The sequence below is a fragment of the Rhinatrema bivittatum genome, chromosome 1 (assembly GCF_901001135.1).
Source record: "Rhinatrema bivittatum chromosome 1, aRhiBiv1.1, whole genome shotgun sequence".
NCBI classification, from domain to species: Eukaryota; Metazoa; Chordata; class Amphibia; order Gymnophiona; family Rhinatrematidae; genus Rhinatrema; species Rhinatrema bivittatum.
Genome location: NC_042615.1, coordinates 116,052,726 through 116,077,555, shown reverse-complemented (window position 1 = coordinate 116,077,555; position 24,830 = coordinate 116,052,726). Strand labels below are relative to the sequence as shown.

Here is a 24,830-nt window from a genome sequence, read left to right as displayed (position 1 = left end):
CACTGGCCTCGCCAAGTGTGGTTTCCAGTACTTAAGGATCTCTCCATTCACAGGCACATTCCCTTGGGAAAGGACCCGCTTCTGATCACTCAGAACGACGGGTGCCTACGCCACCCCAATCTTAAAGCTTTGTCCCTGAAGACTTGGATGTTGAAAGGTTAATTCTTCAGCCACTTAACCTTTCAGAACCAGTTTCCCGTGTCCTGATTGCTTCACGGAAGCCTTCCACGAGTAAGTCTTACCTATACAAATGGAACAGGTTTAAGTCATGGTCTTCTCAATCCCTTGATCCCTTTACCTGTTCCACCATGAAGTTTCTAGACTATCTCTGGCACTTGTCAGAATCATGTCTAAAAACTTCCTCCATCAGAATGCATGTCAGTGCAGTAGCCGCCTTCCAAAAAGGTGTCGGGGATGTTCCGATTTCAGTACAACCCCTCGTAACATGTTTTCTGAAATGCTTGCTTCACCTCAAGCCTCCACTACCCCCTCCGGCCCCTTTTTGGGACCTCAGTCTGGTTTTGGGAAGGCTCATGAAACCACCATTCGAGCCTCTCCAGTCCTGTGATCTTCGCTATCTCACACGGAAAGTGATTTTTCTTTTGGCAATCACATCTGCTCGCAGAGTTAGTGAGTTACAGGCCCTAGTTACTATCCGCCTTACACTAAACTTCTGCAGGACCGGGCAGTAGTCCGCACTCACCCTAAGTTCTTACCTAAGGTAGTATCGGAGTTTCACATTAATGAATCCATTATACTACGTACCTTCTTTCTCAGGCCTCACTCCAATCCAGGAGAACAGGCTCTGCATACCCTTCACTGTAAACGGGCTCTAGCCTTCTATCTAGACCGTACAGCTCCCCACAGGAAAAGCACTCAATTGTTTGTCTCTTTCCATTCCACCAAATTGGGGCAGCCTGTGGGTAAGCAGAGTCTCTCCTCCTGGTTAGCGGACTGCATATCCTTTTACTATCAGCAAGCAGGCATTCCACTTCAAGACCGTGTTAAGGCACACTCTGTGAGGGCCATGGCGACTTCAGTAGCACACCTATGCTCGGTGCCGCTTCCTGATATTTGCAGGGCTGCTACCTGGAGTTCTCTCCATACCTTTTCAGCCCATTATTGCTTAGACAAGGCTGGAAGACAAGATTCCATCTTCGGCCGATCTGTCTTGCGCAACCTTTTTACAACTTGACGTACCAACACCCTTCCGCCTGCCCGTTAGGGTTCAGGATGCCCTCTACCAAATTCCTCCCCAATACTTGTGCCTATTGCACATCTTGGGTACATTTGGTGCATTTCTTGGATATCCTCAGCTCGGTACTCACCCATATGTGAGGACTACCATCCTGCTTGTCCTGTGAGAAAGCAAATGTTGCTTACCTGTAACAGATGTTCTCACAGGACAGCAGGATGTTAGTCCTCACGAAACCTGCCTGCCGCCCCGCGGTGTTTGGTTCGTAATGTTTTCTTATTTTATTTTTCGGCACTTCCTGTAGCTTTAAACAAGACTGAAGAGGGACCCCTGCTGACTGCAGGTTTAGTGCCATGCTGGGCATGCCAAGTAGGTGCCAGTCAAAGTTCTAGAAACTTTGACAAAAGTGTTCCGTGATTGGGCTCCATCCTGTGATGTCACCTGTATGTGAGGACTAACATCCTGCTGTCCTGTGAGAACACCTGTTACAGGTAAGCAACATTTGCTATTCCTGTAGAGTGTTTAGTTATTGTAGGATTGAAAAAGGATTACTTGGTATACCAGTTCAACGTATAGGTTTTTTTAAATTAAATTAGAATGTTTTTGTAATTTGTGATTGGTCCATTAAAAAAAAAATGTAAGATTAAGTTAGAAGTAAGTTGTAGCTAATTATCATTCTTTGCACGGAAGCTGAGAAATATAAGTGGTCCAAGGAAACAAACCGGTAACCGATCCAAGATGGCTGACAGCAAACACACAACAAGGTGGAAACGGTAAAATGGCAAGAGTCAATAAAGTCCATTTTACCGATTCCACCTTGTTGTGTGTTTGCTGTCAGCTGAGAAATATAATGCATAATAGGGAAAAGAGTATGTGATAGTAATTATGTAATATAATTTTAAATTAGATCTAATATTTTTTAATTAAAAATATTTTTAGCCCACTTACCTGTAATATGGCTGCTTATTTCCTTTGTTTGATGTCACAATTATGAATTAAGACTATGCCCTTTTGCAAAGGTTTTCTTGATTGGCTGTGATCCTGATTCCTGATATGGTGCTTCATGTGGGTAGAATCACAGAAGTTGAAATTGCTTTTGTATAAGTATATGTTTAGTGAAAATCATGTCATGTGGCAACAAAGACTGCTCAGATAGATTATATCTGTTGTGCTTAGACTAGCTATGATATGATTTCATAGTAACATAGTAAATGAGAGGAAAAAATCATCCATTCAGCCCAATTTCCGTCTATACCACCTGCCAGCCATAGAGTATGACCTGTTTTAAGATAGCACTCCTTATTCAGCACAGTCCTTTTTTAAAAATCTTCCTTCTTTGTAGTCCACCTTTTTAAGAAGAGCATACGAGATCCCTCCCCCTTGGTTCTCCCCAGCACCCACCTCTCCCCTGTCTATCTAAAAAGCTCTGTAACAATCTATGTGATTTCCGTACCGTCCTACAATCCCTCATATTTTCAAAAGTTGACTACTGTAACTCCCTCCTTATTGGCCTACCCAAATCCACCATCTTACCATTGCAAGTGCTGCAAAATGCAGCAGCCTGCATACTCACCAATACACGTAGATATGAACACATCACTCCCATCCTCAAAGACTTGCACTGGCTCCCCATTGCTCAACGGATAATGTACAAAACACTATCTTTAATATATAAAACCATACACACCGAAAATTTGATCTGGCTCAATAATACCCTACACTTCCGCAAATACTCCAGACCACCCAGAATGCAACATACTGCCAAACTACACACACCCTCTCATAAAGCCACACTACTCGACGCAATTAGAAAGCGTGCCATGTCCATAGCCGGGCCTTCACATTGGAACAACATGCCCCCTGATCTCTGTCAAGAAACATGCCCCAAACAAATTCAAGCAAAAACTCAAAACATGGCTTTTCTTACTAGCTTTTACATAAGCTCTTCTCAATTGCTTTTCTTACAAGCTTTTACATAAGTACTTCTCATTAAGTTCTCCTCTTTTGCTTTTCTTTCAAGCTTTTACATAAGTTCTTCTCTATTGCACTTCTGCGATTTTCTCCCCCTATTTCCCTCCTCCTTTCACTCAGATCATTTACCTGTAATCTAATGCTCAGTCTCTCTCTATTCTTCCTATGCATTGACACTTCCCTCTCTAGCTTGTCCTATGCCATGTCTACACTCATTAGTTAAATCTCGCTCTGATTTGTTACAGCTGCAATCTTTCATTCTTTTTCATATCTTTTTACTGGGCTCAGTACTATGCATTTAACATTTTTACTAGGATGTGCAATATGCGCTTTACTCTGCTGCTATTATGTAATACCTGATGTAATACCATTAGATTAGTTTCTTTAGATAGAGTCCCATTTGATTTAGTTCCCTTAATGGTAATTAGCCTTCTTTACTTTGTCATTATTCTATGAAGTTAAATTCTCCTTAGTGCTTTGAAGTTAAATTTTTATTAAGTTAAATTATTCAATTGTAAAGCACTGCTGCTACCTGTTAATTTACTTAGCACTGTTGCTAAACATTGTTGATTGTGAACTGATGTGATGTTACTAAACGAATGTCAGTATATAAAAGCTGCAAATAAAATAAATAATAAATCCTACTACAACTACTACTACTAATAATAATCTAAATAGCAATACTGGAATGACCATTACCTGAACATCTGGCATCCTAGATTCCCCTGCATAGCTTGTCAGACAAACCTGGCTATGAGTGCTTGCTTTTCTGCTAGGTCGTTTATTTATTTCAATACTGCCAGTCAACTCAGTTGCTAGCTGAATCTGCCATCACAGCTTGCCATATGGGTTTTCTGGTTATTAATTGCTACTTACCAGAGAGACCTATAATCATAGCTTGATTTATCTTTGAACTTTATCTATATAAATAAAAATGTTAAATAGTTTGGACAAAATCGCTAATCTCAGAAACCACTGAACCAATTGCTTTCAATCTCCCTCTCTGCGCCGACCTCCGGATCGCTGCCCTCGAAGACCTGCGCGACCGGCGCCTAAGCCCCGCCGGGGGAAGGTCAGGTCAGTGACTGCCCTCCACACCCGGGGGACTTGAGCGCCGACCGCGCGCCCATCTCGGCCGCCATTACAGGAAACCTGTGGGAAGGGAAATAAAGAACCGCGCCTAAGGCCCGCCCACCAAACAACAACTACCCTATCAGAGAGAGCCCTGCTGGGCTTTAAACTACAGCCCTGCTAGGCACCTTCCCCTCTCTGCGCCGACCTCCGGATCGCTGCCCTCAAAGACCTGCGTGACCGGCGCCTAAGCCCCGCCGGGGGAAGGTCAGGTCAGTGACTGCCCTCCACACCCGGGGGACTCGAGCGCCGACCACGCGCCCATCTCGGCCGCCATTACAGGAAACCTGTGGGAAGGGAAAGAAAGAACCGCGCCTAAGGCCCGCCCACCAAACAACTACCCTATCAGAGAGAGCCCTGCTGGGCTTTAAACTACAGCCCTGCTAGGCACCGCGCGCCAAGCTTTGCGCGCCGAAGGAGCGCGACAAAGGGGCAGGCCCCTTTGTGCGCCCCTTCATGCAGCACCTTCACGCAGCCCTGCAAGGACCCACCGAACCTTTCTTCACGGCTCCATTGCACCACAACAGTACTCGGAACCCCTACGCCTTCAGTAAATATTGCCTCCACACTGCTTTAATATCCCTACCAGCTTTCACCCCTCACCTCCTAGACTTTCACTGCACTCACCCTCATACAAGCATTAGTCCTCCAGATAGCTGCAGCACAGAAACACCCGACCCATTCATCTGGCCAGATCCAGATCATCGCAATACCCAGCAAGAGGAAGAAAAAGAGAGGATAATAGAAGAGTGCCCCCCTAAAGAGTCAGAAGAACTCCGAGAAGAAATGCTAACACATCAAATCCCTATCAGATACCACCGAAACCGCTTAAGCAATTGTCCGGATCAAGAAATACCATCAAGAGTTTCCAAATCTCTCATCCCTATCATGCTCACCCCCCTGACCCAGTTCTTAGGGCTCGCCCTACTTTCAGTAACCCTTATTAATGCACAATCCCTGACTAAAAAGACACACATCCTCAATGACTACCTCCTGGACGCCAACCCAGACATCTGTGCAATCACAGAAACCTGGCTAAAAAATTCGGATATTGCCCTAATCAACCAACTTCCTACACATATATACGACATCACCACCTTCCACAGACACAAAAAACGAGGGGGCGGTCTTCTTCTAGCCTCCAAGAAAGATCTCAGACTTATGGCACACACAATCAGGACGGACTCCAAATTGGAACTGGGTTTAGTCAAATCAAAACAACTGCAACTACTACTAGTCTACGCTCCTCCAGGAGTACTAGAAACCGACCCCTCCCCCCTTTTAGAATCCATAGTGAAGCATATCAATCCAGACCTCCCGACCATGATCATGGTTGATTTTAACCTCCATGTCGACACCTTACCTTGCTCCTCTAATTGTGAAACCCTCCTCACTACCCTCAATGCAATGGGATTCAGTCAGATCATAAACAATCCCACACACAAAGCTGGACACACCCTGGATCTAATCTTCATCAATTCTAACTTCTCCTGCACAAGGGATCCATCGTGTACCCCTATACCCTGGTCAGACCACTTCCTGATAACATCCTCCTTCTCCATCAGATATGCTTAGTGATCAGCTTTCCAAGGAACTCACAAACCTAGATCTATCCAATCCTGACTCAGTTTTATCTTCTTGGCATAAGATTACGGAAACAGTTGCAAACAAATTGTGCCCAATAGTCTCCAAAACAATTAATCCAGCAAAAAAAGGAAATCAACCCTGGTTCACCTCTGAACTCAAACAGATGAAACAAGACCTACGTCACAAGGAAAACAGATGGCGCAAAACCCCCAACGCATCTACCCTTTCAACATATAAAGGAACGTTGCATCATTACAGGACCTCTATTCTAACAACAAAAAAAGAATACTATGCCAACAAAATCCACCATCTCCAGTATGATGCCCAGGCTCTCTTCTTTTACGTTGCTCAAATCACCAAATCAACCTCACCGTCTATACCAGACGAACAAGCACTATCCAAGGCTAATGATCTCGCCTCTTTCTTCCAAAAGATCTCAAATACACTTGCCCTCCTCCCCTCTATTACTACACCTCTCAATTCAGGCAGGAATCTTCACTCCCTCACGGGAACCAACCTCAACAGTTTTGAATCAATCTCCCCCAAGGAGATTGAATCCCTCCTAAAAAAACAGAAACCATCTAGCCACCCAGCAGACACTATCCCGTCGAAACTCTTACTTCTCATCCCAGACACGATTTCTGGTCCTCTGACAAGCATTATAAACTGCCTTCTATCTCAAGGGAGATACCCAGACAGTCTAAAAGCTGCTTCCCTCAAACCCCTCCTTAAGAAACATAATTTAGACCCCAACGAATTAGCCAACTTCCGCCCTATCTCTAATCTCCCCTTCTTAGCCAAACTAATGGAGAAATTGGTAAACACTCAGCTTTCAGAATATCTAGAAGACCACAACATCCTGTACCCTTCGCAATATGGCTTCCGCAAATCACGCAACACGGAAACCCTCCTCATCTCACTCACGGACCACATCATCATGGGATTAGACAAAGGCCATTCCTTTATACTAGCCCTGCTAGACATTTTGGCGGCATTTGACACCGTCAACCACTCCATCCTCCTGGATCGTCTAACAGACATTGGTATCTCCGGACACAGCTGGTTCAATTCCTTCCTTTGCAATAGAACCTTCAAAGTCAAAATCAATAACAAAGAATCACCCTTGACTAAGTCCCCACTTGGCGTACCACAAGGATCCTCCTTATCTCCGACCCTCTTCAACATCTACCTCCTCCCCCTCTGCCAACTGATCTAAACCTCATTCACTACCTTTACGCTGACTATGTACAGATTCTGATCCCTATAACAGAATCTATCTCAAAAGCTCTCAGCCACTGGAATAACTGCCTACTATCGATCACCAGCCTTCTCAATAGCTTAAACCTTGTACTCAATACCTCGAAGACAGAGCTCCTCCTCATCTCTTCAAACCAAGATAACGTCCCCCCACCCCCCCCCCCCCCCCCCCCCCCACAACACCCATCTCACCCATACGCATGTTAGGGACCTTGGGGTAATTCTCGACAACCGACTAAACCTAAAGAAAATGGTCAACACCACAACCAAAGACTGCTTCTACAGACTCCAGGTCCTAAAACGACTCAAACCACTCCTATTTTTCCACGACTTCAGGACAGTTCTCCAATCCTTGCTGTTCGCCAAAATTGACTACTGCAGCGCCCTCCTCCTAGGCCTCCCCAAAGCTACCACCAAGCCACTGCAGATGATTCAGAACGCAGCAGCGAGATTGCTGACCAACACTAACCGTGGAGAACACATATCGCCCATCCTCAGAAACCTACATTGGTTACCAGTTAATTTCAGAATCCTGCATAAATCAATCACCTTAATATACAAATCCATCCACAACCAACTTCAACTCGACCTCGAAATCCCCTTCAAACTCCATGCCTCCAACAGACCAACTAGAGAAATTCACAAAGGGATGCTGCAATTTCCCCCAACTAAAGCCACACGCCTCATTTCGACCAAAGACCGAGCTTTTTCTACACAGGCCCATCTATATGGAATAACATCCCATCAGACCTCAGACTAGAACCATGTCTCTTAACATTTAGAAAAAAACTCAAGACGTGGCTTTTCCGCCAAGCCTTCTCAGATCCCCCAGATACACATTAGTCTGTCCTTATTCTCTACCTGAACGATGGACCTACCCGCTGACTGAACGACAGACTCTGATACTTCAAAGCACATGATGATTTAATCTGTTTTTTCTCTCTACTGTATTATATTATATTCTTACCGTTGCTTTAAACCTCTCTTTCCAGCTGATTAAGCTTCCAAGTTCTTATCCCTTGTTTGAATGTAACTTTTGGTCTCTTCTACTTCATTTGCTTATTTATTCTAGTTGTCACTCCAGTTATTACCCTGTTCGATGTAAACCGATCCGATATGGTTTTTAACTATGAAGGTCGGTATAGAAAAGCGTTAAATAATAATAATAAATAAATTTGGACACAACCTTTATTTCGCATACAGGAAGGTTCTTCTGTACTTACATTACAGATATGTCATACCTGTGACAGGTAAAATAGGTGTAAAGATTTTTTCCAGAAAACAGCGACATCTGCTGGATGCAAGCGCCATCTGTTACACCTTACACGAACACACGCTACACTAATCATTTCGCCAGTCCAGGTCCACGTTTCACTTCCATTTTAACACATTCGCGCACTTTTTTCGCCGGAAGATAACTATTTCCTTTACAGATTAAATACACCCACCACCCTCCTCACACCCCCCACACACATGCCAAATTGATTTACTTCCCAGGCCCTCACAACACACACAAACCTGACAGAAGTCCGGGAGGCTCCAGCGGGGGGCCAGGACTGGTCCGGGACACATCTCTTGCACTACGGCTGTCGGCTGCCAGCAATCAACATGGCGCCGACGGCCCTTTCCCTTACTATGCCACTCGGGGACACCAATGGCGGCAGTAGCCCATGTGACATAGTAAGGGCGAAGGGCCGTCGGAACCCGTTTCAGTGCTCGCAGCTGACGGACCAACGCCAATACATCGCTCCCGGACTCCTCCTGAACACCCGCTCCACCGACTGACATCTTTATCAGGTCTCGGGGGGGGGGGGAGGTCTGGAGGGTGGGGGGTGGTAATGAATTTATTGCGAACATCTTGGGGAGGGGTCACGGGGGGGGGGGCAGGTTTCATTCATTCGGCAACTCTGGAGGGGGGCAGGGGGTGGGCTACTGTGTTTCGCAGGGCTGGGGGAGGGGGGGCAGGAGAGTGTGGGGTGGTTAGTTTAAGAGAGCGTTTCTCATAAGGTTGTTTTTTGGGGGAAGGGGGAGGTTCACACACAAATACATACACTAAACTTGCACGATCTCGGGAACGCACCAAAATAGCCCTCCCCAGACCACAAAACAAATTTGGGAGTGCAAATTTGGTTAGGCACTCCCCTATTTGGCTACATAACACGCACAGATGCCCAAGGACAGACCACATGTAGCACCAACAATTTTAATTTCCCAGGTCTTTTGGGGGGGGGGGGGGGGGTTATTATTTGATTTAAAGGGTTGGGATTGGGTTTTTATTTTTTGGGGTGGGGGGTTCCCACAGAAATAGAAAGACAAAAGTTTTCTGATCTGCAGGGTAGGCAGTAGGCGGGGGGAGGTGACAGTGAGGGGAGGGAGAATGAGGGGGGAAGTTGAGTGTCAGGGGAGGGAGAATGAGGGGAGAGGTGAGTGTGAGGGGAAAGAGTTGGAGTGGGGACAGGGGAGGGAAGGGGGGGTGAGTGACCAAGGGGGAGGAGGATGAGTGACTGAGGTAAATGAGCAAGGGGGAGGGAGGGAAAAGAACCTGACTCTGCCACTGCAACGCGTGGCGGGGTACCGCTAGTATTGAAATAAAAACTGAAGTACAAACAAGTGCCTGATACACTTGTTTCTTATTCATGCAAAACAATGAATAACAAACAACTTGTATTCATTAAACATTTTTTTCCTCCTAAAGTAAAACTAAGATAAAGTATTTTAATACACTTGCTCCCCAGGCCCAAGCCCCCACCCTCCACCCAAGGAAACACCTTACCCACAACATGGGACAGCGCTATATCAGGATACAAATTATATCGCAATGACAGAGAGGAGCACCTGGGAGGTGGTGTGGCGCTTTATGTCTGGGATGGCATAGAGTCCAATAGGATAAACATCCTGCATGATGATAAATGCACATTTGAATCTTTATGGGTAGAAATTCCTTATGTGTCGGGGAAGACTATAGTGATAGGGGTATACTACCGTCAAGATGGTGAGACGGACAGTGAAATGCTAAGAGAAATTAGGGAAGTTAACCAAATTGGTAGTGCGGTAATAATGGGAGACTTCAATTACCAAGCAAAAGCATGATGCAAGAATGCCTTGCACATCAGTAAATCCACATATCCAGCGTGCAAGGAAAAGGTAAAGCAAGTCCACATACAAAGTTATAATAATTTTTTATTTAACTAAATTTCTTCAACATTATTAGTGGCAACTCCATACATCTTCAACCACAGTCATTTAAAATCCCCCGACACGGTCCGTGTTTCGCGGTGGCTGCATCGGGAGGGACCCACAATCAATATCATCTACAACATAAAGATAATAAAGCTAATGGAACTTGCAATTATGGCTATACAGATTCAACAAATTTTTCACAAACGTACCTTGTATATACACCATGGAGCGCGTCGGCTCGCACAACCAAAGAGCCATTTAAAGAAATAATTTGGCGCCAAAACACAGCAGCTATCGCGATAAGATCAACAATGTAAGCCCCGCCCTCTCTGTACCTAATTCAACCAAACAGGTGCCATTCTACATCCCTATTTAAGCCTTTAGGATGGACAGAAGCAAGTGTAAAAATCCACTTCTGTTCCCGTCTACCCAAAATTTCAGAATAATTCCCTCCCCGGGGTGGGGGGGCAACAACCTCTAGAACTGAAAATTGTAGTTCTGCAATAGTGTGTTGATATTGAACCCAATGCGTGACCAAGAGTTCATCCATCCTGAGAAGGCGAATGTTTGAACAATGTTCTATGATACGGGTTTTGATCATCCTAGAGGTTTTCCCCACATATAACATGGAACACGGGCATTGTATAACATACACAACGCCCTTAGTAGTACAGTCTGATGTTTTTTGAAGATTAAATTGAACCCCAGTGTCAGGATGAGTAAACAAATCTGATTGGCTAGTATGATTACACATTGTGCAATGCCCACAGGGGCCATGTTGACCACCCCTGACATCCCTCGGTTGTTTATTGAAGCTAGCATGTACTAGTTGGTCCCGGAGGTTGCTAGCTCTCCGGAATGTAAAACGTAATGATCCCTGAAAAAGTGAGGATAGAGATAAATTTTCCCAGTGTTATATGTGGGGAAAACCTCTAGGATGATCAAAACCCGTATCATAGAACATTGTTCAAACATTCGCCTCCTCAGGATGGATGAACCCTTGGTCACGCATTGGGTTCAATATCAACACACTATTGCAGAACTACAATTTTCAGTTCTAGAGGTTGTTGCCCCCCCACCCCGGGGAGGGAATTATTCTGAAATTTTGGGTAGACGGGAACAGAAGTGGATTTTTACACTTGCTTCTGTCCATCCTAAAGGCTTAAATAGGGATGTAGAATGGCACCTGTTTGGTTGAATTAGGTACAGAGAGGGCGGGGCTTACATTGTTGATCTTATCGCGATAGCTGCTGTCTTTTGGCGCCAAATTATTTCTTTAAATGGCCCTTTGGTTGTGCGAGCCGACGCGCTCCATGGTGTATATACAAGGTACGTTTGTGAAAAATTTGTTGAATCTGTATAGCCATAATTGCAAGTTCCATTAGCTTTATTATCTTTATGTTGTAGATGATATTGATTGTGGGTCCCTCCCGATGCAGCCACCGCGAAACACGGACCGTGTCGGGGGACTTTAAATGACTGTGGTTGAAGATGTATGGAGTTGCCACTAATAATGTTGAAGAAATTTAGTTAAATAAAAAATTATTATAACTTTGTATGTGGACTTGCTTTACCTTTTCCTTGCATGCTGGATATGTAGACTTCAATTACCCCAATATTGACTGGGTAAATGTATCATCGGGTCACGCTAGAGAGATACAGTTCCTGGATGGAATAAATGATAGCTTTATGGAGCAATTGGTTCAGGAACCGACAAGCGAGGGAGCAATTTTAGATCTAATTCTCAGTGAAGCATAGGATTTGGTGAGAGAGGTAACGGTTGTGGGGCCGCTTGGCAATAGTGATCGGTGATAGTGATCATAATATGTTCAAATTTGAATTAATGACTGGAAGGGGGACAATAAGCAAATCCACAGCTCTCGTGGTAAACTTTCGAAAGGGAAACTTTGATAAAATGAGAAAAATAGAAAAAAACTGAAAGGAGCAGCTACAAAAGTAAAAAGTGTGCAAGAGGTGTGGTCATTGTTTAAAAAAAAAACAAAACATCCTAGAAGCAGAGTCCAGATGTAATTTCACACATCTGGACTTTGGAAAGAAAGGGGAGGTGAAAGAAGCTATTTTAGCCAAAAGATCTTCATTCAAAAATTGGATGAAGGATCCAACAGAAAAAAATAGGATAATACATAAACGTTGGCAAGTTAAATGTAAGACATTGATAAGACAGGCTAAGAGAATTTGGAAAGAAGTTGGCCGTAGAGGCAAAAACTCACAGTAAAAACTTTTTTAAATATATCCGAAGCAGAAAGCCTGTGAGGGAGTCAGTGGGACTGTTAGATGATCGAGGGGTTAAAGGCGCACTTAGAGAAGATAAGGCCATCGTGGAAAGATTAGATGATTTCTTTGCTTCGGTGTTTACTGAAGAGGATGTTGGGGAGGTACCCATACTGGAGAAGTTTTTCATAGGTAATGATTCAGATGGACTGAACCAAATCACGGTGAACCTAGAAGATGTGGTAGACCTGATTGACAAACTGAAGAGTAGTAAATCACCTGGACCGGATGGTATACACCCCAGAGTTCTGAAGGAACTAAAAAATGAAATTTCAGACCTATTAGTAAAAATTTGTAACCTATCATTAAAATCATCCATTGTACCGCTAGACTGGAGGATAGCTAATGTAACCCCAATATTTAAAAAGGGTTCCAGGGGAGACCCAGGAAACTATAGACCGGTTAGCCTGACTTCAGTGCCAGGAAAAATAGTGGAAAGTGTTCTAAACATCAAAATCATAGAACATATAGAAAGACATGGTTTAATGGAACAAAGTCAGCATGGCTTTACCCAAGGCAAGTCTTGCCTCACAAATCTGCTTCACTTTTTTGAAGGAGTTAATAAACATGTGGATAAAGGTGAACCGGTAGATGTAGTGTACTTGGATTTTCAGAAGGCATTTGACAAAGTTCCTCATGAGAGGCTTCTAGGAAAAGTAAAAAGTCACAGGATAAGTGGCGATGTCCTTTCATGGATTACAAACTGGCTAAAAGACAGGAAACAGAGTAGGATTAAATGGACAATTTTCTCAGTGGAAGGGTGTGGGCAGTAGAGTGCCTCAGGGATTTGTATTGGGACCCTTACTTTTCAATATATTTATAAATGATCTGGAAAGAAATACGAATCAAATTTGCAGATGATACAAAATTGTTCAGAGTAGTTAAATCACAAGCAGATTGTGATAAATTGCAGGAAGACCTTGAGAGACTGGAAAATTGGGCATCAAAATGGCAGATGAAATTTAATGTGGATAAGTGCAAGGTGATGCATATAGGGAAAAATAACCCATGCCATAGTTACACAATGTTAGGTTCCATATTAGGTGCTACTACCCAAGAAAGAGATCTAGGCGTCATAGTGGATAACACATTGAAATCGTCGGTTCAGTGTGCTGCAGCAGTCAAAAAAGCAAACAGAATGTTGGGAATTATTAGGAATGGAATGGTGAATAAAACGGAAAATGTCATAAAGCTTCTGTATCGCTCCATGGTGAGACCGCACCTTGAATACTGTGTACAATTCTGGTCGCCACATCTCAAAAAAAGATATTATTGCGATGGAGAAGGTACAGAGAAGGGCTACCAACATAAGGGGAATGGAACAGCTCCCCTTTGAGGAAAGACTAAAGAGGTTAGGACTTTTCAGCTTGGAGAAGAGACGGCTGAGGGGGGATATGATGGAGGTGTTTAAAATCATGAGAGGTCTAGAACGGGTTGATGTGAATCGGTTATTTACTCTTTCGGATAATAGAAAGACTAGGGGGCACTCCATGAAGTTAGCATGTGGCGCATTTAAAACTAATCGGAGAAAGTTCTTTTTCACTCAATGCAAAATTAAACTCTGGAATTTGTTGCCAGAGGATATGGTTAGTGAAGTTAGTATAGCTGTGTTTAAAAAAAGGATTGGATAAGTTCTTGGAGGAGAAGTCCATTACCTGCTATTAATTAAGCTGACTTAGAAATTAGCCACTGCTATTACTAGGAACGATAACATGGAATAGACTTAGTTTTTGGGTACTTGCCAGGTTCTTATGGCCTGGATTGGCCACTGTTGGAAACAGGATGCTGGGCTTGATGGATCATTGATCTGACCCAGTATGGCATGTTCTTATGTTCTTATACATTCACTCTCTGAACAGTGTACTTTCTGGGGGTGGACAACATTCTGGTCGATGCCTTGATCCCCATGTTCTGGCCCCATGAATGGTCCCTCAGTCAGGAGATAGCAAACCGCATCTTCTGCTGCTGGGGAATCCCAGACATAGACCTATTTTCCTTGGTGGGAAACAGAAAAGTGTGCCGCTTCTGCTCCCTCGGCAAGAGGGGCTCGGGATCGATAGTGGATGTCTTCTCGATCCACTTGGGCATGGGATTGCTATACACTTACCCACCCCTGCTGCTCATATTCAAGACAATCCAGAGGTTGCAGAAGGACCAGGCCTCCATGGTCCTCATTGCCCCCTGCTGGCCCTGCCAGGTCTGGTTTCCAACTCTTTGGAGCCTGACCTCATGCCCTACAATCTGGTTGGGGTTGGCTCCTGACCTAATCACCCAGGACTAGGACAGACTCTGCCACCCCAACCTGCAAGCCCTGGCTCTTACGGCTCGGATGTTGACCAGGTGATGGTAGGGGCCCTCAGCCTGTCGGAAGGGGTATCTTGTGTCATTCTGGAGTCCAAAAAACCATCCACTGGAAAATCTTATCTGAAGTGGAAGCGGTTTTTATCTTGGTACGAGGGTCGCGTCCTGGATCCCTTCTGCTCCCCTCTTGCACTCCTGACTACCTGTTGACCCTCTCCGAGTCTGGTCTGCAGACCACGTCAGTGAGGGTTCACTTCAGGGCATACCATCGAGGTTCAGATGGTGCTGCAATTTCTTCCCATCCGCTAGTGGGCAGATTCACAAGGGGCTTACTACAACTAAAGCCCGCCACTCGCCCCCCAGCAGTTTCCTGGGATCTCAATGTAGTCCTATCCCAACTTGTGAAACCTTCGTTTAAACCGGTGCATTCTTGTGACCTAAAGTACCTCTCCTGAAAGGTGATCTTCTGGGTTGCGGTTACATCAACTTGCAGGATTGGTGAATTGCAAGCTCTGGTGTCGTACCCACCCTACACGAAGTTTTGTCATGACAAGGTGGTCATACAGACACACCTGAAATTACCTCCCCCCCCCCCCCCCCCCCCCCCCCCGAGGCCTCATGCTCACCAAGGAGAGCATGCTCTATACAAGTTGGATTGCTAGAGGGTGCTTGCCTTTTACTTGGAACAGACAGCGCCCCACCATGCCTCCCCTCAGCTTTTCGTCTCCTTCGACAGAAATAGGTTAGGAGTCGCTGTTTCTAAACTCTATTCCACTGGCTAGTAAGAACATAACGTAAGAACATGCCATACTGGGTCAGATCAAGGGTCCATCAAGCCCAGCATCCTGTTTCCAACAGTGGCCAATCCAGGCCATAAGAACCTGGCAAGTACGCAAAAACTAAGTCTATTCCATGTTACCGTTGCTAGTAATAGCGGTGGTTATTATCTAAGTCAACTTAATTAATAGCAGGTAATGGACTTCTCCTCCAAGAACTTATCCAATCCTTTTTTAAACACAGCTATTCTAACTGCACTAACCACATCTTCTGGCAAAACATTCCAGAGTTTAATTGTGTGTTAAGTGAAAAAGAACTTTCTCCGATTAGTTTTAAATGTGCCACATGCTAACTTCATGGAGTGCCCCCTAGTCTTTCTATTATCCGAAAGAGTAAATAACCGATTCACATCTACCCGTTCTAGACCTCTCATGATTTTAAACACCTCCATCATATCCCCCCTCAGCCGTCTCTTCTCCAAGCTGAAAAGTCCTAACCTCTTTAGTCTTTCCTCATAGGGGAGCTGTATCACTTTCTGTTACGCAGAGGCAGGACTGCAGCTGTATGGCCACATCAAATTTCACTCTGTCCGGCCATGTCGGTATTGATGGCTCACTTATGTGAAGTTCCCATTCATGATATTTGCAGAGCGGTGACCTGGAGTTCCCTCCACACTTTCACCTTGCATTATTTCCTGGACAAGGATGGCTGACAGGACAGTCATTCTGGACAGTCCGTCCTCCGTAATCTATTCCAGGCATGAAAACCCAACTCTCCCTCCATGGGCCCTATCCTTGGGTGCAGGCCTGCTCCTGTAGTAGCTGAAGTTCCAGTTGTGCATGTTAGCACCTGTTCTCTGCTGCATATGTTCGGAGAGGCCTGGAGCTACTTAATCACCCATTTGTGAGGACTACCATCCTGCTTGTCCTTGGAGAAAGCAGAATTGCTTACCTGTAACAGTGTTCTCCAAGGACAGTAGGATGTTAGTCCTCACGAAACCTGCCCACCACCCTGCAGTTTTTTTCTCGCGGTTTGTTTTTTTATTTTTCGATAATTCTGTTTTATAAGACTGAAGAGGGGACCCCATGTGGATGCGTGGTTAGCAGCATACTGGGCATGCTCAGTGTGCCTGTCAAAGTTTCTAGAAACTTTGACAAACATTTTCTGTGCTGGGCTGTATCTGATGATGTTACCCATGTGTGAGGACTAACATCCTGCTGTTCTTGGAGAACATCTGTTACAGGTAAGCATCCCTGCTGTCCTTGTATCCGAGTGACTGGCCTTGTGCTGTGAAATCTTTGGTGAACCATATTTTATGTGCTGCTCAGAAAGAAATGGCAGCTCATTGGAAAAAGGAGGATGCTCTATCACAAGGTTCATTTCTCTGGAGAATTTGTTCAATACACTATAAGCTATTTAACAGCAATTATGAAAGATGAGTGATTTCTCACATGGTTGTGAGAAATCACTTTTCAGTCATTGGTATAAACGGCTAAAGTAAAATTGGACATATGAACCTTTGTATACTTTGATTTTATTTTATAGTTCTTTGTTATTACGCTACCAAGCCTTATTTAGCTTGCTTTTATTTTCTTATGAAATACCAAGGGGATGGAGTGGGAGGGATGGGGGGATATAACTAAAAAATTGATTTTGGAGTTGTATATCCCTATTTTCTATTGTTCTTGATGATGTTATATTTGTCGATTTGCTTAAAAGGATTTGTCATTTGGATAATTTTGGAGTACTAAAGAATTAATTATTTAAAAAAAAAAAATCACCTGTTTCTCAAACAGGCTACAAAGTGGTCTACAAGATAAATAAAAAACATAATTCATAAAACATAGCAGTTAAAGCCTTCAGCAAAGAGCCATGCTTTACATTGCTTACAAAAGGCGGTAGAATCATCAATTAATCTAAGTAATTGCTAATAATGTTCTAATATTTTGTTACATTTTAAAGCTTTTATGCGCTTGGATAAGAAAGAACAGCGAAGCCTCGTCACTGAGACTCCAACTACCAAAATAAAGAAGAATTATTCTTTTACAAAGGAGGAGGTACGACAAATTGATCGGGAAAACCAAAGGCTGTTAAAAGAGCTGTCAAGACAGAATTCCATGACAAGGAGCAGCAGCACCAGCATCAAGCCTAAGAAACTTTCTTGTCCACCTATTAGGTTATATCACAGTGCTGTCAACAGACAAAGAGAACAACAAAGGATTGAAAAAGATAATTTGGTAAGTTAGCAAAAGATTGTTTATTTTTGGTCCCTAGCAAGTGAATGTGCACTCCATAAATAACTGTGTATTACTAATTTATAAAACGTTTGCAAAACGGTAAGACACTAGAGGGTTAAGAAGGCTGTTTTAATATGAAAGGGAAATAGCAAAATTGTCAAGCATAAACCTGATATTTATAATTGGCAATGCAGTTTAGAAGAAAACTTAAGGGATGTAATTTCTTATAAGAAAAAGATGTACTGGGTATTCAGAGATGTACTAATGAGATACTGTTTATCACATTCTGTAATCTGTCCTGGTAGATAAATCTTTTTTCTAGCGTAATTACTCTGATAAAAAGAGGGCCTGATGTAATAAAGCAAGGCTTCCCAAATTTGTCCTGGGGACTCCACTGCCAGTCAGGGTATCCACAGTGCATATGCAAGAGATAAATTTGTATACCATGGAGATTTATTTATTTTTTATTTATTTAAAAACGTTTCTATACCGTCGTTTAGTGATGCACCATCACAACGGTTTACATTTAGGCACAAAATAGGTTTGGTTTGCTTTCTAAGTTATCCATGGGGTGCCAATATTTTACGGTTACATAGTTCATAATATACTCTAAATGAGAAGTGTGTTTGAGATACTGTTTTATATGATACTGTGGTAATCATATGTGATAACTGTTTTAATTTAAAATTAAATTATGATTAAAGCAAAAAGTAACATTCTGCTTTTTATAGGTGGCTTTCAGCTGTAGGAATTTGTTGTTATTCAGCGACCTCACTGTGAAATGCTTTTTTGAATAGCCAAGTTTTTAAGCTCTTTTTGAAGAGTTTTAGTTCTTTCATAAGTCTAAGCTCAAGTGGTAATGTGTTCCATAATAACGGTCCTGCCAAGGATAGCGCTCTCTCTCTAACTTGGCTCAATTTTGCTGTTTTGACTGAGGGTATGGTTAGTAGAGCTTTATTCGCTGATCTGAGATTTCTTTGAGGGACATGTAATCGTAGGGCAGTGTTTAGCCAGTCGGCCTTTTCGTCGTTTATTAGTTTATGAACTATGCAAAGTGTTTTGAATTGGACTCTTTGTTCTATTGGGAGCCAGTGCAAATCAGCAAGTGTTTGGGTGATGTGATCTCTTCTTCCTTTTCCAGTTAGTATTCTTGCAGCTGAGTTCTGTAGTATTTGTAGTGGCCTGATTGTGGTGTATGGTAAACCTAGGAAAAGTGTGTTACAGTAGTCTGTGCTAGCAAATATTAGTGCTTGTAGTACTGTGCGAAAGTGATCTTGAGTTAATAAGGGTTTTAGTCTTCTAAGGATCATTAGTTTGGCATAGCCTTCTCTCACTTTTATTGATATGTGTTGCTTAAGGCTGAGTTCGGTGTCTATAATTACTCCTAGGTTTTTAGCCTTATTGGTTAGCTCGATTGTCTTGTCATTTTTAATTTTGATGGGATTTTCGATTCTTACAATGTTTTTTTGTTCAAGGTGTATAAATTCGGTTTTTTCTATGTTTATTACTAGTTCCATTTGGTTTAAAAGCTGTTTTATTATGTCTATGTACATCATTGCAAAATTCAGTGTTTTCTCAATTGATTCCTCTACTGGTAGAATCAGTTGAATGTCATCTGCATATATGCAAATTTTTCTCATGCATGTTCATTCTGGATATCCTGAAAACCCAACTGACTGTGGAGTCCCAAAGACAGGTTTGGAAAGCCCTGCAATAAGGTGTGTTCAGAGCTCACAGTTTTATCTGCAGTTGTGTACATACTTTATTCCCAATGCAGCAAGGAGTTGTGCACATTTTTTTTTATGAGCTCTGCGGGCTTCTCAAGCTCTGTTGCTGTGTTCCACTGGGGCTATCAAACTTTTCAAGCCCTAGTGGAAGAACAGTTTTCTGCATCTCATTGGGGCAAAGGAGGGGGAGGGAAGAGCAGTCAGAAGAGCTTTACATCGAAGGTCAGTGACTATTTTTGTTGCCACCTTCTGGAATGACTCTATCCTGTTTATATCCTTTTTGAAAATGCGGTCATTCCAAATGGTCTCACCAGGAACTTATGCAAGGGCAATATCGCCTCCTTTTTTTTTTTGGCTAAAAATTCCTCTCCCTATGCACCCAAACATTTTTCTGCCTTTTGCTGTCACTGTATCTGCCTGTTTGGTCAGCTTAAGATCATCAGATATGATCACTTCTAGATCCTGCTCTTGTTTCGTGCATAGAATAATTTCACCCCCTTAGCTTTTGAAGCCCAAATGCATGGCTCTGCATTTTTTCGCATTAAATCTTAGCGGCTAGAGTCTAGGCCATTCCTCAAGCTTTGCTAGTTCACTGCTTATGTTTTCTATAACTTACTAGTTGTCTAACTTGTTGAAGAGTTTTATATTGACTGCAAATGGACAAACCATCCTGATAATCCTCCCACGGTATCACTTAGAACAGGGGTCGGGAACCCATGGCTCACGAGCCAGATATGGCTCTTTTGAGGGCTGCATCTGGCTCGCAGACAGTCACCACACTTTCCCGCTGACCCAGCTGCTCCCCGGTCCTCCTCCGCCCGGGCTTCAAATGCTGTCAGCCCGGGCGGAACGCGGCAGGACAGCTGGAGTCAGCGGCACCGGCGTGCTCTCTTCTTCCCGCCCCCCCCCCCTGCGGCCCGGAAGAGGAAGTGGAGAGTATCGGATGCCTGCGTGGCAAGAAGAGGCCACGCTGGTGCGCTCGGCATCGGCCCGAAGAAAAGAAGACTGCAGCGCAGCTCGGAGGAAAATGAAGAGCTTCAACCGCGGCCGATGGGACTCCGCGAGGGCTGAAAATGAAGAGGTTAGCGTTGGGAGGAGGCTGCTGCTGCCGCGCGTTCCCGGGGTGGGGGAGAGAGAGAGTGAATGAGCGAGCATTCACCCATCGGCCGCGGTTGAAGCTCTTCATTTTCCTCCGAGCCGCGCTGCAGTCTTCTTTTCTTCGGGCCGATGCCGAGCGCACCAGCGTGGCCTCTTCTTGTCGCGCAGGCACCCGATACTCTCCACTTCCTCTTCCGGGCCGCGGGGGGGCGTGTGTGTGTGTGTGTGTGTGTGTGTGTGTGTGTGTGAGAGTGAGAGATTGCATGTATGTGAATGATTGAGAGCCTGTACATGTGAAAGAGAGTATGTCTGTGATTGAGAGCCTGCCTGTGAGAGAGAGAGAGAGCATGAATGTAAGTTTACCATTGGAAACCTGTATGTGAAAGTTTGTGATTGAAAACCTGTTTGTGTGAAAGAGTATGTGTGTATGATTGAGATCCTTTGTGTGTGAGAGAAATCATGTGTATGTATGATTAAGAGCCTGTGTGTATAAGTAAGAGAGAGATCATGTGTGTCTGTGTGTGATTGAGAGCTGGTTTAGGTGATGGAGCATGTGAGTATGTGATTGAGAGCCTGTGTTTAAATGAGAGAGAGAGACCATGTGTGTCTGAGTGTGATTGAGAGCTGATTTAGGTGAAGGAGCATGTGAGTATGTGATTGAGAGCCTGTGTGTAAATGAGAGAAAGAGAGGACATGTTTGTAAGCATGTGAATGAGAGTCTGTGTGTTAGAGAAAAAGACAGCATGTATTTATGTGATTGAAAGCCTGTGTGTGTGTGTAAGCGTGAAAAGATAGACAGCATGTGTGTAAATGTGTAATTAAGAGCCTATATAAGTGAGAGAAAAAAACATGTGTATATGTGAGTACTGAGAGCATGTGTGTATAGGTGTGTCATTGAGAGCCAGTGTGAGAGAGAGCGCTGGTATGTGACTGAGAGAGGAGAAAGTTCCAAGCAAACCACCCCACCTCCTGCTAATTCAGAACAATCTCGGGACACCTGGATATCAAACGTTCCCAGGTATGCAGAGCAAAAAAATGTTTGTATCCTTATTATTTTTCATTACTGGGTCTTTGTGTCTGCTATTTTGAAATATTTTGTTGGTATCTGGAAATGTTTTATATGAGTTTTTAATTATTGGATATTCCACTCATCAGCTGTTTCGAAATATGTTCTTTTTGTTAGTACAGTTTTACTGCTGATGATTTTATATTTCTTGATTTGTTTTATAAGGATGGGTGATGTTTCTTTTTTCCTTTGTTACACTGCATACAGAGACTCTGCGTTGTTGCAGTTTCCAATTCAGTTTTTTCTGCATGCTTCTTGTTATGCGTTTTGGTCTCTTTATTCTATGTTAGGTGAGGGACAGCATGTGATTCAGGTGAGGTTTTCTGCTGGCGTGTAGTTTCTGTGTAGGACTCTATAGCAGCCTGACTTGGTCTGTTTTCCTAATAGGAGATGTATTGGTGTCTTAAGGCCTGGTGTAATATTTTCAGAGACTTATTGTACTTTAAAAGTGTGATCTTACATAAAATGCACACATTTACTTGTATTTAGTTTTAAACATATTGTATGGCTCTCATGGAATTACATTTTAAAATATGTGGCGTTTATGGCTCTCTCAGCCAAAAAGGTTCCTGACCCCTGACTTAGAAGAATGATGAAAAGAACCAGTCCAAGAACCAATGTCTGAGGCACACCACTAGTAATGTCCCTTTCCTCGGAGTAAACTCCATTTACCACTACTCTTTGTTGCCTCCCACTCAACCAGTTTCTAATCCAGTCAGTCAGACACTATTTATTTATAAATTGCCTATGCAGAACATGTTAAAGGCTTTACTGAAATCCAAGCACACATTACATTTAATGCTTTCCCAGATCCAACTCTCTGGTTAACCAGTCAAAGAAATTGTTCAGACTTATCTGATAAGACCCACTGCTGATAAAAACCATGCTGTCTTGGATCTTCTAATTTGGCCGATTCCTGAAACTGCACTATTGTCTATTTTAGTAGCAATTCTATTAATTTACTCACCACTAACTGGTCTGTAGTTCTCAGCCTTCTTATTGCCATTTTTGTGGAACCACATCTGCCTATCTGCAGTTCTTCGGAACTACTCTCAACTCTAAAGAACATAAGACTTGCCATACTGGGTCGGAGCAAAGGTCCATCAAGCCCAATATGGTTTCAACAATAGCCAATCCAGGTCACAAGTACCTGCAGGATCCCAAGAGGTAGATATATTCCTAGCTACTTGTGATGGAGAAGGTACAGAGAAGGGCTACCAAAATGATAAGGGGAATGGAACAACTCCCCTATGAGGAAAGACTAAAGAGGTTTGGACTTTTCAGCTTGGAGAAGAGACGACTGAGGGGGGGATATGATAGAGGTGTTTAAAATCATGAGAGGTCTAGAACGGGTAGATGTGAATCGGTTATTTACTCTTTCGGATAGTAGAAAGATTAGGGGGCACTCCATGAAGTTAGCATGGGGCACATTTAAAACTAATCGGAGAAAGTTCTTTTTTACTCAATGCACAATTAAACTCTGGAATTTGTTGCCAGAGGATGTGGTTAGTGCAGTTAGTGTAGCTGTGTTTAAAAAAGGATTGGATAAGTTCTTGTAGGAGAAGTCCATTACCTGCTATTAAGTTCACTTAGAGAATAGCCACTGCCATTAGCAATGGTTACATGGAATAGACTTAGTTTTTGGGTACTTGCCAGGTTCTTATGGCCTGGATTGGCCACTGTTGGAAACAGGATGCTGGGCTTGATGGACCCTTGGTCTGACCCAGTATGGCATTTTCTTATGTTCTTATGTTCTTACTTATCCTAGGGTTAAGCAGTGGATTTCTGCAACTCCACCTTAATAATGGTTTATGGACTTTTCTTCCAGGAACTTATCTAAACCTTTTTAAATGCAGTTACACCACATTCTTTAGCAACAAGTTCCAGAACTTAATTATATGTTGAATAAAAAACTTTTCTCTTATTAGTTTTAAATATATCACCTAGTAACTTAATTGTGTCTCCCCTAGTCTTTGTACTTTTTGAAAGCATGAATAACCAATTAACATTTACTCGTTCCACTCCACTCATTATTTTATAGCTCTCTATCATACCTCCCCTCAGCTTTTCTCAAGCTGAAGAGTCCTAATCTCTTTAACCTTTCCTCATAGGGGAAACATTCCATCCCCTTAATGATTTTGATTGCTCTTCTCTGTTCTTTTTCTAATTCTGCTATATCTTTTTTGAGATGTGGTGACCAGAATGGCACATAATACTTAAGATGAGGTCACACCATGGAGCGATACATAGGCATTATGATATTCTCTGTTTTATTCTCCGTTACTTTCCTAATAATTCCTAGCATTCTGTTAGCTTTCTTGACTGCTGCTGCACACTGAGCAGAAGATTTCAACGTAATATCAGTGATGACACCTAGATCCTTTTCCTTACGTTGATTCTTAATGTGGAACCATGCATTTTGTAGCTATAATTTGTTACTCTTTCCTAAGTGCATCACTTTGCACTTATCCACATTCAATTTCATTTGCCATTTGCATGCCTAGTCTGTTTTGCAAGGTCCTCTTGCAAATTCTCACAATCCTCTTGTGATTTAACAACTTTGAATAATTTTATCATGGGTAAAGTTGATTACCTCACTCATTTCCATTTCCAGGTTGTTTATAAATATATTAAAAAGCATTGGTCCCAGAACAGATCTCTGGGGCACTCATTATTCACCTTTCTCTATTGGGAAAGTTTACCATTTAGCCCCACTTTCTGTTTTCTATCTTTTAACCAGTTCACAGTCCTTAATAGGACACTGTCCCCTATCCCATGATTTTTTAATTTCCTTTCTCATGAGGGACTATGTCAAATGCTTTCCAGAAATTGATACACTATTTTAATTAGCTCTCTTTTATCTACTTGTTTGTTTACTGCCTGTGGGGGTCTCCGGATGTGGTCCTGTTCGCCTCCCCTTTCAACTTTTTTTGCTCCCTATTCAGGACAGATGGCCGTCCACCCGCCGATGCCTTCGCCTTTCATTGGGACACGGGTCTACTGTACGCGTA

The 24,830-nt window shown here is 43.1% G+C and overlaps 1 protein-coding gene across 3 annotated transcripts in view; it reads left to right on the top strand.

Moving 5' to 3' along the window:
- CFAP97 (cilia and flagella associated protein 97) overlaps window positions 1–24,830 on the top strand; it is a 238,557-nt gene that overhangs the window by 111,535 nt on the left and 102,192 nt on the right. For 2 of the 3 annotated variants that reach the window (XM_029586592.1, XM_029586528.1), the window contains one exon: window positions 17,654–17,928. In XM_029586592.1, the coding sequence (XP_029442452.1) occupies window positions 17,654–17,928 (275 nt within the window). Of the gene's footprint in view, window positions 1–17,653; window positions 17,929–22,584; window positions 22,663–24,830 lie in introns of those variants that run through there. The other variant, XM_029586652.1, reaches the window with a different exon arrangement.